This window comes from Seriola aureovittata, chromosome 4, assembly GCF_021018895.1.
Source record: "Seriola aureovittata isolate HTS-2021-v1 ecotype China chromosome 4, ASM2101889v1, whole genome shotgun sequence".
NCBI classification, from domain to species: domain Eukaryota; kingdom Metazoa; phylum Chordata; class Actinopteri; order Carangiformes; family Carangidae; genus Seriola; species Seriola aureovittata.
In genome coordinates this window covers 12,173,365-12,187,497 of record NC_079367.1, presented here as the reverse complement: position 1 = coordinate 12,187,497, position 14,133 = coordinate 12,173,365, and the positions used below count along the sequence as shown (strand labels likewise).

Here is a 14,133-nt window from a genome sequence, read left to right as displayed (position 1 = left end):
TGAGAGGGCAGTAAGGTATGCATTATAATTTTTATTACCAATTTCTATGTATGATCTTAGTCTCGTGTTAACATGTAGCACACACTAATACCTACTGTTTATACTGTTTTACCTCATTAAAGGGAAATATTTATTATCTCAGAGGTGACAGCTTTTACACTGTACAGTATTCTTTAGTGGAATCAAGACTATTAATGTAAAATACTTTGTCAGATCTTTGTTTTTGTTTTTTAAAAAAATATAGCCATTCAGTTAAGGCTGTATAACATAAATATCTGTATTTGCTCATTAAATGAGGGTTAATAAGGGTCATACACTAGAACTAAGTGTATGTTGGATTTGTATCTTATATTTTGCTAATGCATATACAATATAAAGCGTGTTTATATGGTCCTTACTTTGCTCCCACAATATAATGATTTAAATTCACATTAGTGTCCATATTCTCAAAGTGCAGTATCTTCTGATGACATTATACTTAAAGTAAAATGAAAATTCTTCTCAAATTTAATCTGGAATAACATAAATAACATCATGATTTTTTGCTAACACTGCATTTAATAAGTAATCATCCTTTATTAAATGACAGATTGCATTGGGATAGGGTGTGTATGTTGAGTGTTCCTTCTACCATAAAGTTATAATCCATCTGTTACATCACAAAGCCAATCTTAGAAAGAAGCAAAGAATTTAGAAACATCTGGAAATTGTGTTTTGAGGCCCAACTCTAAATACAGATGCAGTTTGTGAGGAAGAGGACTGGAATGAACTTTGCAGATGGGCTGCAGGTCCCTGAAGGACCAGCAGGAGCATATAACCACCACGTGGCTTTATATTTAGGAAATCTTTTGGTCGTCAGTATGGCTGTTTTGGTCTTGCTATTTAAAGTTTCCTATTTAAAAAATTTCCACAATTTAAATGCGTGATTTTTAGGGATTCTGTAACTATTCTCTTACCATCAATATCAGTAAATGTGCCTCTCAGTCAGTATGACTTGTTGGTCATTGGTCTCTACTGTGAATTAATAGTCAAGCATTTATCATATCTCTAATTAGTCTTAAAGGAGGACAGGATGGAGCCTAATTGTTTAGAATATCAACAACATTTATTAAATAGTTTTACATGTTTTATACATATTAAACACACAAAAGTACTAACTCAATGGTGCCATGTGTTAATTAGAAATTAGAAGTATATCAATGGTGTTTAGAAGTGAAATTGGATTATCAAAGTATTTAACCAACACATTAGCATAGTCAGACTATAAAGTGCAACTCACCATGCCCAGTTAACTGAACAGGAGATTAAAAAATGTGACAGTCATAAAATTCATATTGTTTTCCCCAGACTTATTTTAAAAAGTGAAGATGTCACTACACTAGTCAGTTTTCAGTTGTCCAACACATGCCACCCCTGTTCTGAAACTGCACACTAGAAATGTTACCAACATTCATTTCTCTTCTTGAGGTTACAGTCATGTCACTGAGTCTGCCTTATATGCATAGACAATGGACAAAGTACAGTTTGTGTCAGAATATCCTATATTATCCAAAAAAAAATCTTTTACAAAGGTGAAAAATCACTCAGTTGTTGAGTTGAGGAGGGAAACAATTACAGCCCACACTGGTATTAGATCCTCATGTTTGGTGACATCTATTCCAAACATTTTATTGAGCTCAGCTGCAAATTACAAATTCTACATCTCCTAACCAAAGCAGTGGCTCAGTCAAATTGTATTCACTTTCACTTTTGCCTATAGTTGATCGCTGTCCTTCAACAATCTTTAAAAAAATGGTTCCTCTTTGCAGACCCATTTCTCTGGCTTGTGTATAGAAATGTGGGTACCTTTAGTCTCAGAGTCATTTTTCCTAAACAGTTTACAGGATGTCTCATTGTGACTGTTTGTTGCTGGCCCCGTCAAAATATCCTTGTTGCTATCGCTGTCTCTGTCACGGGCTTGCTTTTTTGAGATGAGATGCATGGAATGCAGTGCGTTGATCCTTTTTTTCACCATTTTATGTTTCACCTTCGAGGATGTCAGGGAAAACAGTGGGTCAATGCAGGGTGATAATGGATTTTTAATGTTGGAATATGACATGTCTTGGTATGTAGTCAAAGACATAAAGTCAGTTGTGTCCTCAATTTTAGGTTTAATTTTATCAATGATAAAATGTCCTCCGTCTCCCCTTTCACTTTTTATGTCAGTGCCCCCTTGATTGTCACCGTCTTCTGTTTTGATGGTGTCTTGTTTATTGTCTTCACCTAGGTATTTAATGCATGGTGTAAAGTTGTCATAGTTATATTCCTCCTCATTTGTCTCTTGGTGTTTTTTCTCATGGCTTCTCTTGGTGGCAAGGTAGAGGAAACGCTGGGGACAGAAGGAGCAGCGATACTTCTTTTCTGGGTTGGGGCTCCGGGGTGTATTGTCAAAGCAGGAGCCATTTTCCATACAACTGTTGCAGATGTAATCACCGCCAGCGGGTGCTTCACCAGGGGGACCTTGTTTACCACAGGTCCTGCAGAAACATGGGTGGGAACCAATAACGTGAGCTCTCAGACCGGTCTCTGTGATGAAAGAGCTATCACAGATGTCACAGTTGTAGGTGGCCCTCGGGCTGCAGTTCCTGGTAAGGCTACGTTTCACCTCTGCACTACCACCTGAGATGAACTCTTCTGTCAGCCAATTACTTCTGTCAAGGTGGGCCTCAGTGGCAGCATCTCTATCTACAGTTGTTTCAGGATAACGGTGGAACAAAGCTTTTCTGTGCTTGAATCGCAGCTTCTTCCTTTTCTTTTTAGCTTTGTAAGAATAGTAGGGACGCCAAAGCTTATCACCTGTGTCACAGTCATTAGGATCATCGTATGTCTCTGGCCTTTTGGTGACAGTGACTTCAGGTCTAAGGCGGAGCCTGGGGCTCTCTGAGCTTTCTCTTGTTGAAGGGCACTGACTTGGGCTCTCGTCGTCCCTCAGTTCTCTTACTCTCCTTTTTTTTCTGGGGAAGAGCTTGGATCCTTTGATTCGGCGGCGGATGATGGCTTCATTGCCTATTTTCACTGTTATCTGACAGAGTGGCATGGTATCACCGTCCACTGATGGACCTGGGCATGCAGGTTTGGCAATATATGTTTCTGTCTTTGCGCCCACCGTTTTATCACGCACTAGAGTCTCAGTGCTTGACTGAAGTATCTCCTTGGTCATATCCTCCACTCTTTTTGCAGAGGCTGATAGCTCACCTAACTTTTTAACAGTGTTCAAAGAGTTTAAGAGTGGCACATTATGACCGATGTATTCTGAGTTCATTAGCACTGGAGGATCACCTTTGTAACCCTCTGTATCGGGTTGCAAAGAGAACGTACTGTTGTAGTTAATGAAGGGGGAATCTCTATTCTCAGCCTCTTTTCTTGTGCCTCTTGGAATTTCCAATTCACTGCTCAGACTTTCGTCAATATCTTGGTCACATGGCTTGTCAAAGGTAATGCGAGGCATGACAGGAGCCATCGTCTTTGTCGTTGCCATGAATGTCAGAGGCAATGACACAGTGTCAGGGTGGCTGATCAGGCCATTTTCTTCAAATGGAGGGATAAGAGAGCTGCTGTCTTGTGGAGCTTGGTCACCTCTTTCAACACTCTCTGAGTATGTCTGACTGTACGTCTTGTATTTTCTCTTTCTAAACTTCATAGGCAGAAGCCTGTAGAGCTTGATTGGGTAAACACTGGCTTTCAACCCACCATTGGCAGATTTTTTCTTAACAGCTAAACTGGGATCAATGCCATGAAAAGACTTCTGATGGTTCTTCAAGATATAGTATGTCATGAATGTCTCCAGGCAGAAAATGCACTGATAACGTCTTTCACCTGTGTGCCAGATTTCATGCTTTGTACGGTACTCTGCCAAAGCAAACACTTTATTACAATAGTGACAGGGATAGGCCCTCTGCCAGGAATGTACATTCTCATGCCGCTTCAGACTGGACAGGGTGACATAGACCCGTTTACACACACTGCAGTTGTATCTCCTCTGACTGCCACCTGGCCTCACGACCCTCTCTTCCTGTTGAAGCTCTGATTGGTCCACTTGAAGGGGCTCCGGGGTGCAAGGGCTGGAGAGGTCAGCAGGGGGAAGCTGTGTCACGATGCTCTCAATGGTCGGCATGTCATCTGAATGGAGGTCCACCTCTTTGGCTGGTATGTCAGTGGCATCTAGTTTAGGTGGATCTCTTACAGCTTTAGGACAGATCTGTTCATGGTTGCGCAGCCGTTTGAGGTGTATGAACTTTCTGTGACAAAACTTGCAAAATAAATGACTGACGAAACGTTTTTTATGTACTTCTGAGTGAACGGTGAGAAGAGCTTTATTTGTGAATATCTCTGGACAGTGCTCGCATCCATAGATTGAGATGCTGTCCTCTGTGTGAGGGGAAAGGGCTGGTGGACCTAACTCCATCTGAACATTGTCAGTGGCTGTGGGTAGCCCGGGGTCCACACTCTTTTCTGTTTCTACCCCTGAAAAAAGTGGAGGTGGTGTCATGACTGCAACAGCAGTAACGTCATCAGCTAATGTGGAGGTTATTGTATTTGGTTTATCTGTTTGTGGTTCAGCTGGTGCTGGAAGTATTGTTTTACCCACAATGCCTCTCAGCCTGTGACGCTTTTTAAGCGGGCCTGTGTTCTTGTAAAGGAGCTGCTTTGGCTGTAATATTGCTGGCTTACAGACTTTCTTAATGTCCGGCTGACTGCTGTCTTTGCTTTCAGTAGATTTGCTCACTGCATATGAGTGCTCTGAGAGGGCGTGGGTGGTCTCATTGTTCCCGCTGAGGCAGGACGTTGTAGGGCAACTTGATGGGAGCTGTCCCACATCTGGTGACTGCCTCTCCCCACTGGGTTGTACCAGAGGGGTGAAAGGATTGTTTCCAGGACACACTTCAGTGATAGAGAAGGCATTGGTGATGCGTGGTCCTCTGGCACTGTCTATCTCCTCAGGCCTGGGAGCCTCCTTCTTAGTTATTTTAGACACTGGGGCTGTGCTAGAGTCTGCCGATTTAACACATTTGTCCTTTTTCTCTTGTTCTGCGAGCTTCTCTAAAAAAGGGATTCCAAGTCTTTTTCCAGCTGCAACTAGTCCCCCTGTGTCCTCTACAGCAGGTGATGTCACCTTTGAGCAGTAGATGAAGTTGAGGATACTGGCAAACACCTCTGACTTCAGGTCCATCAGCTCCAGCACTTGGCTGGAGCTCCATGTCTCAGGAGTTGTCAAAGCGTTCCTGAAGTACCCACTGCAGGCTGCCAAGATGTTCTTGTGGGCACGAAACTTAACATCCTCCACCACAATGGTAACATCACAGAAGAGGCCCTGTGAGCGCTGCTCATTCAGCTTGCTAAGTACGGTGTGAGGGTGAGCACTATCCATCAGATTCTGAGTGCATGGGGACACCACTGTCATCTAAAAATAGAAGAAAAGAAATAATTACAACAGATTATACAAAACCAAGGATCTGACTGTTTTGATGTTGTTAAAAAGATCAAGAAGATTTGCATGTACATTTTGTATTTGAAAAACAATTTTGCTCTTCTAGTGTTTAAACACTAGATGGCAGTAATGTCCTGACAGATGACAGGTGATCTCCAGTCCTAACGGTCTGGTCAACAGTCGAGGTGACTCAAGCCATATCAAGTAATGAAGACATCCTTTTCATTACAAAAAACCCTGCATGACATTTAATTCTTTATAGGGCCATTAAATGATGACTACACATAGTGGATGCTTTTATTGAATTAATTCAGTATTCTGCCACTATCATAATTCTCGTAGTCTCTTTTTCCCTTTTCATATTCTTGTTTCTCTCTTGTAGAAGAGATCCTTAATCTAATCTAATAAATTGACTATAAATAAACGCTTCTGTAGACATAATTAAAAGCCTGCATCACTATGGTATAACAGGGGCAGGCATCACTGATGTAATACTGTAATAACAATATAATTGTTTTGATGATTCTGTAAACCTTTTTTTTTCAGTGCTAAGATGTGGGATAGTGATTGTTTTGAGGAATGGATTAATGATTGAGGGTAGTGTTTCCCAGCTGTAAGGAAATATGCAGGAACTACTGTCAACATGTCTTTGAGCAAGCCATTGAGCTTCTTAGAGGTACTGTGAAAATGTATTTTTAGTCAAAGGATGTGAGTCTTAAATACAGTGACCTAATGTGCAATACTGAAAGATGATAGACACAACAGTACCCTAAATGCAAGGCAAGTCAAGGCCTGCTTGTGGTAAAATCTGCTGCCACTCAGTTCATTTATCATCATTATTACTAATGGTAATTGAGTTTGGTTGGTAGTCATCACTGTGCTACCATAGCTCTGCTCTAGGTCTGGTTTAGTTGTCATGGCAGTCCTTCTTAATATGAACATGCAGATAGTAATGCCCCGATGAGTCATATGATCCCCTCTTCACTTGTCTGTCAATTCAGAATGGAGGCATCTTTTCACTTGTGTCAAATTATTGTCAACTCTAACAACAGGAAACTGTTAATTAATACCTCAAAATGGAAATGGCGGCCAGGAAGTGCCATTGATTATATAATGTAGCAATGTAGCAGAGAAATATAAAAATCACTGTAATACTGTAATACTATAGTATTACTTTAAGATCTTCCAGTTATAACTCACAGGCACATACTGTTTATTCAGGCAAACAAGATTTCTGGTCAGACGGGTATTGACACAGTTTTTTTTTATATTGACAAAGCAGTATTTGTGGACTAGTTTGATTTTGACAATAAACTAAAATAGTCTGCTATCTGCAACTCTTAGAGGAAGTTAAAGTTCATTCATTCTCACTTTGAAAGAGGATGTATCACCCAGCATGATGTTCTATCTGTGGACGACTCATATCAGAGTCAGTGTGGTTTGAGTCTATACTGAGTCATTTAGCGCGTCTTATGATGACTGTACCTGCTAAGACACACTCAGCCTTGTAAATGATGAGTCATCACACCTGCATCAGTGATGTTCAAACATCCGACTTAAGCTCAGAGAGGAGTTCATTTACAGCTGCAGTCAAAGTCATACAGGGATTGTGCATTTTACCATGAGACCATGGTTTTCTGCCCCCTGAGATGACTTGGCTAAATGCTACTCAGGAGGTAATGCTGCTATTTTTAGTGGCTCTCTGTAGTAAACTTGTTCTTTGTTCTGCATGCTTACTTAATGGAAAACAGGAGAAGTAGAGTTTAGTTTGTTGTGATCCATTTGAGATTTAGTTTCTGCAAACTGAACTGTAAATAGAGTCTCAAATTATATTTAATGAACAGGAAGTTCAATTTGATATCTAATTTTGTTTTGTGTTTTGCAAATTGTTGTCTTGGGCATTGCGCACCATTTGGAAATTTGTTGAATTTTTTTATTTTAAAGGTATTACATTTATAGCAGTTTTTGTCTAAAGGGGTTTGGATAATTTATCAATGATGTGATTTTATTTTATTTATTTATTTTTAATTGTTTCCAATTTTGTGTTCGTGCAATAAATACAATATGGCCGCCGTTCTTTAAAGCCTCTCAGACAGTTGAAAACACAACCAGCCTCCCGCCCTCCTTCTCAGACAGGCCTCCGTTGTCATGGCAACATGCTATGGCGCAGCACTTATTGGGATTCAGCTGGATGGCAAGAGATTGTATTAGCTGTCCGGGCATTCGGTCCCCTCTCTCCCACAAATATTCCTGCCCTGTCTGAGAACCTGCAACACACAGCAGTCTACAGAGCAATCGAGGTTTGCCTTTGTCTCCGCTTCAATATACTTTACGTGTGTGTATTGGTCTGTGTGTCTTTGTCTGCTGCAAAAATGCTACCCAAAGGACTTTCTCATCTGATAACAGCAAGTGATGTGCCATAGCTTTTATACTAGTTTCTCAGTTTGTGCTGCTTACAGAAACAGTTTCATCTTATCTCCCAGGTTGCTATTTTACTTAGACACTTTCATTTTTCACAATTTGTACCAATTGTTGTGGTTTACTGCTACCACATGCTGAGCGGAAATTTTGAATTTGTCATCAGTGATTCTTATTTTGCCACACCCAACCGTACTTTCTGTTCAAAGCTCATGTGAAATTATTTTTTATGTTTCAACCTGTAAAATAAAAAAAACCACGTACTAAACCACAAACCAAATGACACTATAGTATACAGACAGTCAAACAAAGAGCGAAATGTCAAAGCAAAAGACACTTGACGCACCTCTGCAAAGCGTACTTCCGCAAAAAACAGGTTATAAATTGAGGGAAACCATGCAAAACATACCTTAGTAAATCAGAGAAAATGATGCAGGGCGAACAGGAAACAGTGTCATGCAGTATCCCTTTTGAACAGCCCTCAGTATAGACAACTATACATGAAAAACAATTTCGTCAGAGCAAGGCGAAAGTAGTTTTCTTTCTATGATGGTCGCTGAACAGTGGTGTTGTCAGAAGCAGAGCTTTTTCTGACGTCTTTCTTCCTCTCCCTCCCTCTCTGTGTGCAGATGACTCCAGCTCCAACGTCCTTCGCCTCTATCCATGCAGCCCAGGTCCTGGGCTAGATCTACCCTGCCCTCCTCTGACTGTCCCTCTTCTGTCCTGCTACAGCTATAGGAAAAACTCACAGTTTATACAGCATAGCTAATCCAGAGTATGGGTCTGCCTTTGTGTTAGCTGGGCTACTGAAGCGTTCGCACTGTAGCCACTGAGCAGGAAACGGCAACTTTTATTAAGCATGGCAGAGTGCTGTGGGGAGAGCGGAGAGATGCTGGGTGCTACATCACACATCAGCTCTGTACTCGATGCTACAGTCAGGGAAAATGCTCAGCTGCATTGCTGGTAGCAGCATAGAGTGAGAGGTCCTCTGCTGTACAACAAATGCTGTATTAAATCTCCTCAGCACAACACCAGCCAAATCCTGATGTACCTCGATGGTGAGCAAAAGGAAAAATTACTTTTGCAGAAAAACACTCATTTGAAACAAAATCACCCGTAGCCTTCGCAGAAACAACATGCACGTTGAATGCATAACGCTACACCATCTGTTTCATGCTTGTGCACTCAGTCTCTGTCTGTGCAGCAGTATATTACACCAAAGCCCTTCGTCCGTGCTTACGCAGTCACTGTGGTTAGGTAATGCAGAACCCGAGGGAAGATGGCAATGACTACTGTCCTATTGTGTATCCAGCAGTCACAGGACAGATGTTCATCGATGCTTTTTCTCACAGTTGCAGTGATCGTGCAAGCTAAACACAGGAAAAAGACAGTCCCGCTATCAGCGGAGACTCTGGGTATACCTATATAGAGGCTGCTGATTGATGCAAAAGCAGCAGATGCGTCAGCACTGCAGACGAGGGGGAGGGGAGGAAGCAGAACCCGACATGGCACTGAGAGTCTCTCGCTAGCCTCTGAGGACGGAAGCAGCTCTTTTATTTACATAACTGAGTATAGAGTCCTGTGGTTGTGTAGGTCTTCTCTTCATGCTGGCTGAAACCCACTTTAAACCAGTTTCAAAGCCATTTAATTTTATGTGCAGTTGACTTGAAAGACAAAGCAGGTGTCATATCATTATGCATGCACTCACTCATTGCCCTAAAGGAAAAGACACGTGCTATTCATGTAGTGTTTGTGTTTTCGTCTCTTAAAATTCACTTGATGATCACACTTAATCTTAGCTGCTGTATTGTCCTGTTCCCCTGTCTGTGTTTGGTTGCATTATATTACTATACTTTCATGAAAACACAATTAACCGCAGGCTCAGTCTGCTATTTTTTGGTGTTGACAGCAAGACCTGCTTCCTTGACGACCCAATACATTAACCTGGGGAGCAGCCAGTGTGCCAGCCTTTCAGGTAATTAAGTTTTCACCCTTTCCTATTATCTGCCACACTGGACCATGTCAGTGTGAAAACCAAAAATATTATGAAAATGCCATTCAGGTGGTAAAGGTTTCTGACCTTAGTCACAGTTTTTGGGTGGCATTGTGTGCTGCATTCTACCCACCACTCTTTGAGTTTTCCATCATCAGAGGAAATTGTCTGGAGAGAGAGGAGGAAAGAGGGCGGTCGGTTCGTGATCCTTTCAGATTATCAACAGATCTTTTTCCATCTCTAAAGGCCCACTCCTCAATTTTATGACAATGTAAATCACAAATAGTGTATACTCACACTCATAACTGAAAGAACTTTTTACGGAGTGTTTTGCTGTTTTGGAAATTACTGAATAAATAAATGTATAACTCTATCAAAATCATTAGTAACCTGGATTTAGTTTTCGTCTATTTTGGTATTAATTGTCAATCAATTTGAGCAAGACTGATGGCCCCAATCCTTTTCTTTGACTGTTGGTGGTGGGACCGCCCTTTTGTTCATATTTGGACATTGGACTGATCCTTTTAGGGCTTTTGAAAACTCCACACTGAATATTTATGTCCAACAACCTAATTTTACTTTGAATACCTCAGCTTTACCTGCTGCAGTAAAAATAATACATGTTAAACTAGCATATTAGAACAGTTATGCATTACAAGATAAAGATATAATTGGAAGTATTCCACAAAATCAGAGTAAAAAAAAAAAAAAAGGTATAAATGTAATAGTTTAAAAGGGTGCTAAAGAGTTATTGAAACTTGATTCTATTCAGCACTTTAGTACTCTGATTGTGCATAACTTTTGGGAGCGAAAATGTATTAAGAAACCTATATTTTATTGACTTCCCACCAGCATACTTCAGCCTTCATCAGCGTGTATCAATGCAAATGCTGCATTTTAGAAACAGTAAAAGCATCCAACATATGCAGGCAATTGGTCTGGCACTGCAGTAACTATAGTATCACATCAACAATGTAGGCCATAGTAATAGATGTCATGAAGGCATTTATTGCACTAAAGTCCCATATTGTGAGTAAGAAATCATATTTTCAGAAATGAGCAACACCCACTATGGGCATAAACCGCAATCTTTAAAAAGTAAGGAATCTGTGTTGTCACCTATGTTTACAAAGGACATTTATAGACTTGATTTTTTTTGTATTAGTTGCTGCTGTTTTTGTTAGTGCAGGGTATACATGTGACACCACTATCTGCAGAGGTCACCAGGGTCACTCCTGAGAGATGGCAAACATGCCGTATTCATTCAGTATTTAGCAATATGCTGTCACAAAGGAAAATAAAGGAAAACACTGGTAAAGTTGCAAAGAATTGTTGTGCAATAAACTGTACAGAACAGAAAAAACTTCCGTTAAGTTATTCCAGACAGCCAAAGACTAACAGGAAGAAAGACAAGATAAAGCAATTCATTCTAGGATCATATTTTTGTAATGAAATTTAATAATATAAAGATTTTTACAAAGCTGTCCACAGACAAGAAGAATATCTTTTGAAGACCTTGTGATTTTGATCAAACTGATAACCTAATAACTGATACCTGCTTTAAAATCGAACAAGGCATCAACTAGCCTTTAGGTGTTGAGTTACATATTCTGTAGAAACCTCAACTTAAACCTCAACCTCAATTTCTGACTGCATTTCAACATCCACCGACCTCTGAGCGACTGATACCTGATAGTATCATCCCTAATTTGGATGGCCTTTACCTTTTCAGGATATTTATTTTCTTCCTGGTATTAGCGCTCCGTCCATTCATAGCAGCCACCTGTTGGTTTGGTTTGCCACTCGGTTGCCGTGAGGGGGATAGTGTCACGTGAAAAAGTGGCTTCATTGCCACTTCTGTTACTGGAGCCAGAAAATCTAAATTTGAGGGGGTGGAGGGGGTTGGCTGGAGCTGAGTATGCAGCAACTATTGCAGCTGATTTACTGAGAGTACTGTCAGTCAAAAATAACAGAATTGTAGTTCTCAACTTCACAGCTGAGATGCACATTCAAAGAAGTCAAATTAAGAAATAAGACCCTGACTTCCTGTGGTCAAATATCTATTGCCATTATATTTAAAGAGAGAGGTTGAAGGGTTTTTTTGTTGACTGAAGTATATATGGGGGTTTTCTCTAGCATCTAAGCTCCAGGCCAGGAAGATCATTGGCATTTGAAAAGAATATACAGATTTTTGAGCATTCTTAGTTTGTGTCCTCATTTCAGCTCTTCCTCTGTTATTTCAGTGACTTGCAATGAGTGCAGGTTTTGATGGTGGGCAGACTAATAGTTCTATGAATTGCTTTTTTGTGCGATCTCGTAGTCTTCTTATTGTCCTTCTAACATAAAAATAATAATAATAATTTGTATGTAGGTCTGCAGTGTGTATTGTATACACGATGAATGCATGTAGGCTGAAACGCATCTGTGGTAAGCCAATAAAATTACAGTTTTTTAAAAATAATTTTAAAATACAAAACATTGTACAATAGAGGACCATTTTTAACCATTGTACCATTTTTAACTAAAGAGGCTCTCCTCAATATTTGACCATAAATCTTTTACGCATTTTACTGGATTGGGAATTATTTATGTAAAAAAAAAAACTATAACTATAACTATATAACTATGTGAACTATAAATTCACATTTCAAAATAGATCTCATGCTAAATCAGAATCAAAACTGAAAATGGAAAAAGCAAATTTTCCTTAAAGTGCTTTCATGGAGCTCCATATAGTGGATCCTCAAGAGTATTTTGTAAGCATCACCTTGTCATGCACACTTGATATCACAGCTAGGATGTGGTGAAAACCCCAGGACAAAGTTTACAGGCCTTGTGCCTCTGATGCTCTGTAAGCTCAGCTGCGGCCTGTAGGGACGCTGATCAGCAGGGAAACACAGACCGCAGTACAAGGCTGAGTAGGCCTCATCCTCATTCTCAAAGCATTCACACTCTTAGCATACAAAGACACTCATCTCTGGTAGCACTTAAGTCACTGCCATAACAAGCACTCATACTTTGAGTTGCCTACCAAAAGTGTTTCAGTGCTGAAGGTCTTGCTGTGCCTGCCTCTGCCGTTGTGGAAGTCTCTCTGGTGTTTGCTTAGAAGGAGTAAAGCAGAGTGACTACCTGGCTCCTGTTCTCCCTTCGGCCCAGGCTTTAACCATCTTCTTTCTTCACTGTTGTCTGTTCTAGTAGAGGTTCCCTGTTCCTGCAGTGTATATTTGCCTTCTGGAGGCTGCTGCCACTGCTGCGTCACTCCCGCTGCATCACTGACCCACAAAGAGGAGCTGAGAAGGAGGGGTGGCGTGGTGAATATGTGGAGGCAAGGGATAAGCAGAAAACAACCGGCACTGCTCTACACTGCTCCAGCAAACAAATGGATGAGGCTTCCGCTCTGCCTCAGTTTGGGGCCTAGTTGCTGCTGTGGTATTCAGGAAGTGGGTCTGGGAGACAGATCCTTTATTGTTACGTAATGAATATTTTTTCTCCTAGACCAGACTCAGCTGAGAAGGCAGTATCCAGTGTTCAGAGGCTAATAATAGGCCATAGTACCTACCAGTCCGGGTTGTGGGCGGTCAGGTCAGTTCACTCCAACTCCAAGCTATCATCCGGGAAGAAGAATATTTATTGTTGAGGGGATCTGTTGTTTACGGAAAAAGACCAGCATTTTAAAATGTGCTGTAAAATGACACATTCTTTTCTTTGTGCCTTAACACAGCACAACGGAATACCTTATGTGTTTTGTTTCTCTTTTGAAACAATAACATTAATTTGGAAGGTAGCTGTTTTTGTTGACATTTATTGTACCATATGTTGTCTCTGATTCACTAAGGTACCTGTTAGAAACAGAAAAAAACAGTGCATACCTTTGTCTTACGTTACTGTAGCTTGCTTGTACAGGTTTCAGGTGAGGTAGGACCGGTGTGGCAGATGCCCTTACAGACGTATTTGTACAAGGTTTCAGTCCAGAATAAATGTGTTGTAGCCTTTAGGCCTGGATGTGGTAACTAGAATTACAGCACTTGTTTTGCACACGTTACCCAAGGGTTTATTTGCTTGATACTCCTCCTCCCATCATCTGACTCCGGTTTCTTTGCCATATTGCTCCCTCTGCTGGCTGCACGAGTGAACACAGCACAGAGAACGTATACAAACCCTGGTTATCTGTAGGCAGAGAAAGCACTGAGTGCCAAGGGCCTTCAGCAGAGGGCGCAAGAACTTCTCAGCAGCAAATGTAAACAGGAAGTATATG

At 40.8% G+C, this 14,133-nt stretch overlaps 1 protein-coding gene across 4 annotated transcripts; it reads right to left on the bottom strand.

Annotated features, from left to right (window-relative positions):
• Positions 1–1,083: 1,083 nt before the first annotated feature.
• Positions 1,084–14,133, bottom strand: zbtb38 (zinc finger and BTB domain containing 38). 4 transcript variants are annotated; one of them, XM_056373732.1, is made up of 4 exons: positions 13,748–14,133; positions 13,438–13,521; positions 13,008–13,168; positions 1,084–5,440 (listed from the first exon to the last, which is right to left on the bottom strand). In XM_056373732.1, the coding sequence occupies exon 4, from the start codon at positions 5,438–5,440 to the stop codon at positions 1,784–1,786; it is 3,657 nt and encodes a 1,218-aa protein (XP_056229707.1). In that variant the 5' UTR covers positions 13,008–13,168; positions 13,438–13,521; positions 13,748–14,133; the 3' UTR covers positions 1,084–1,783. The 4 variants fall into 4 exon arrangements, with proteins under 4 accessions (XP_056229707.1, XP_056229706.1, XP_056229708.1 ...); XM_056373731.1 differs by having other exon boundaries at positions 12,910–13,168; positions 13,748–14,132; XM_056373733.1 differs by having other exon boundaries at positions 12,910–13,168; positions 13,438–13,482; positions 13,748–14,132.

Coding starts and splice junctions, on each gene's coding strand:
- zbtb38 (XM_056373732.1), bottom strand. CDS start 5,440: ATGACAGTGGTGTCCCCATGCACTCAGAATCTGATGGATAGTGCTCAC.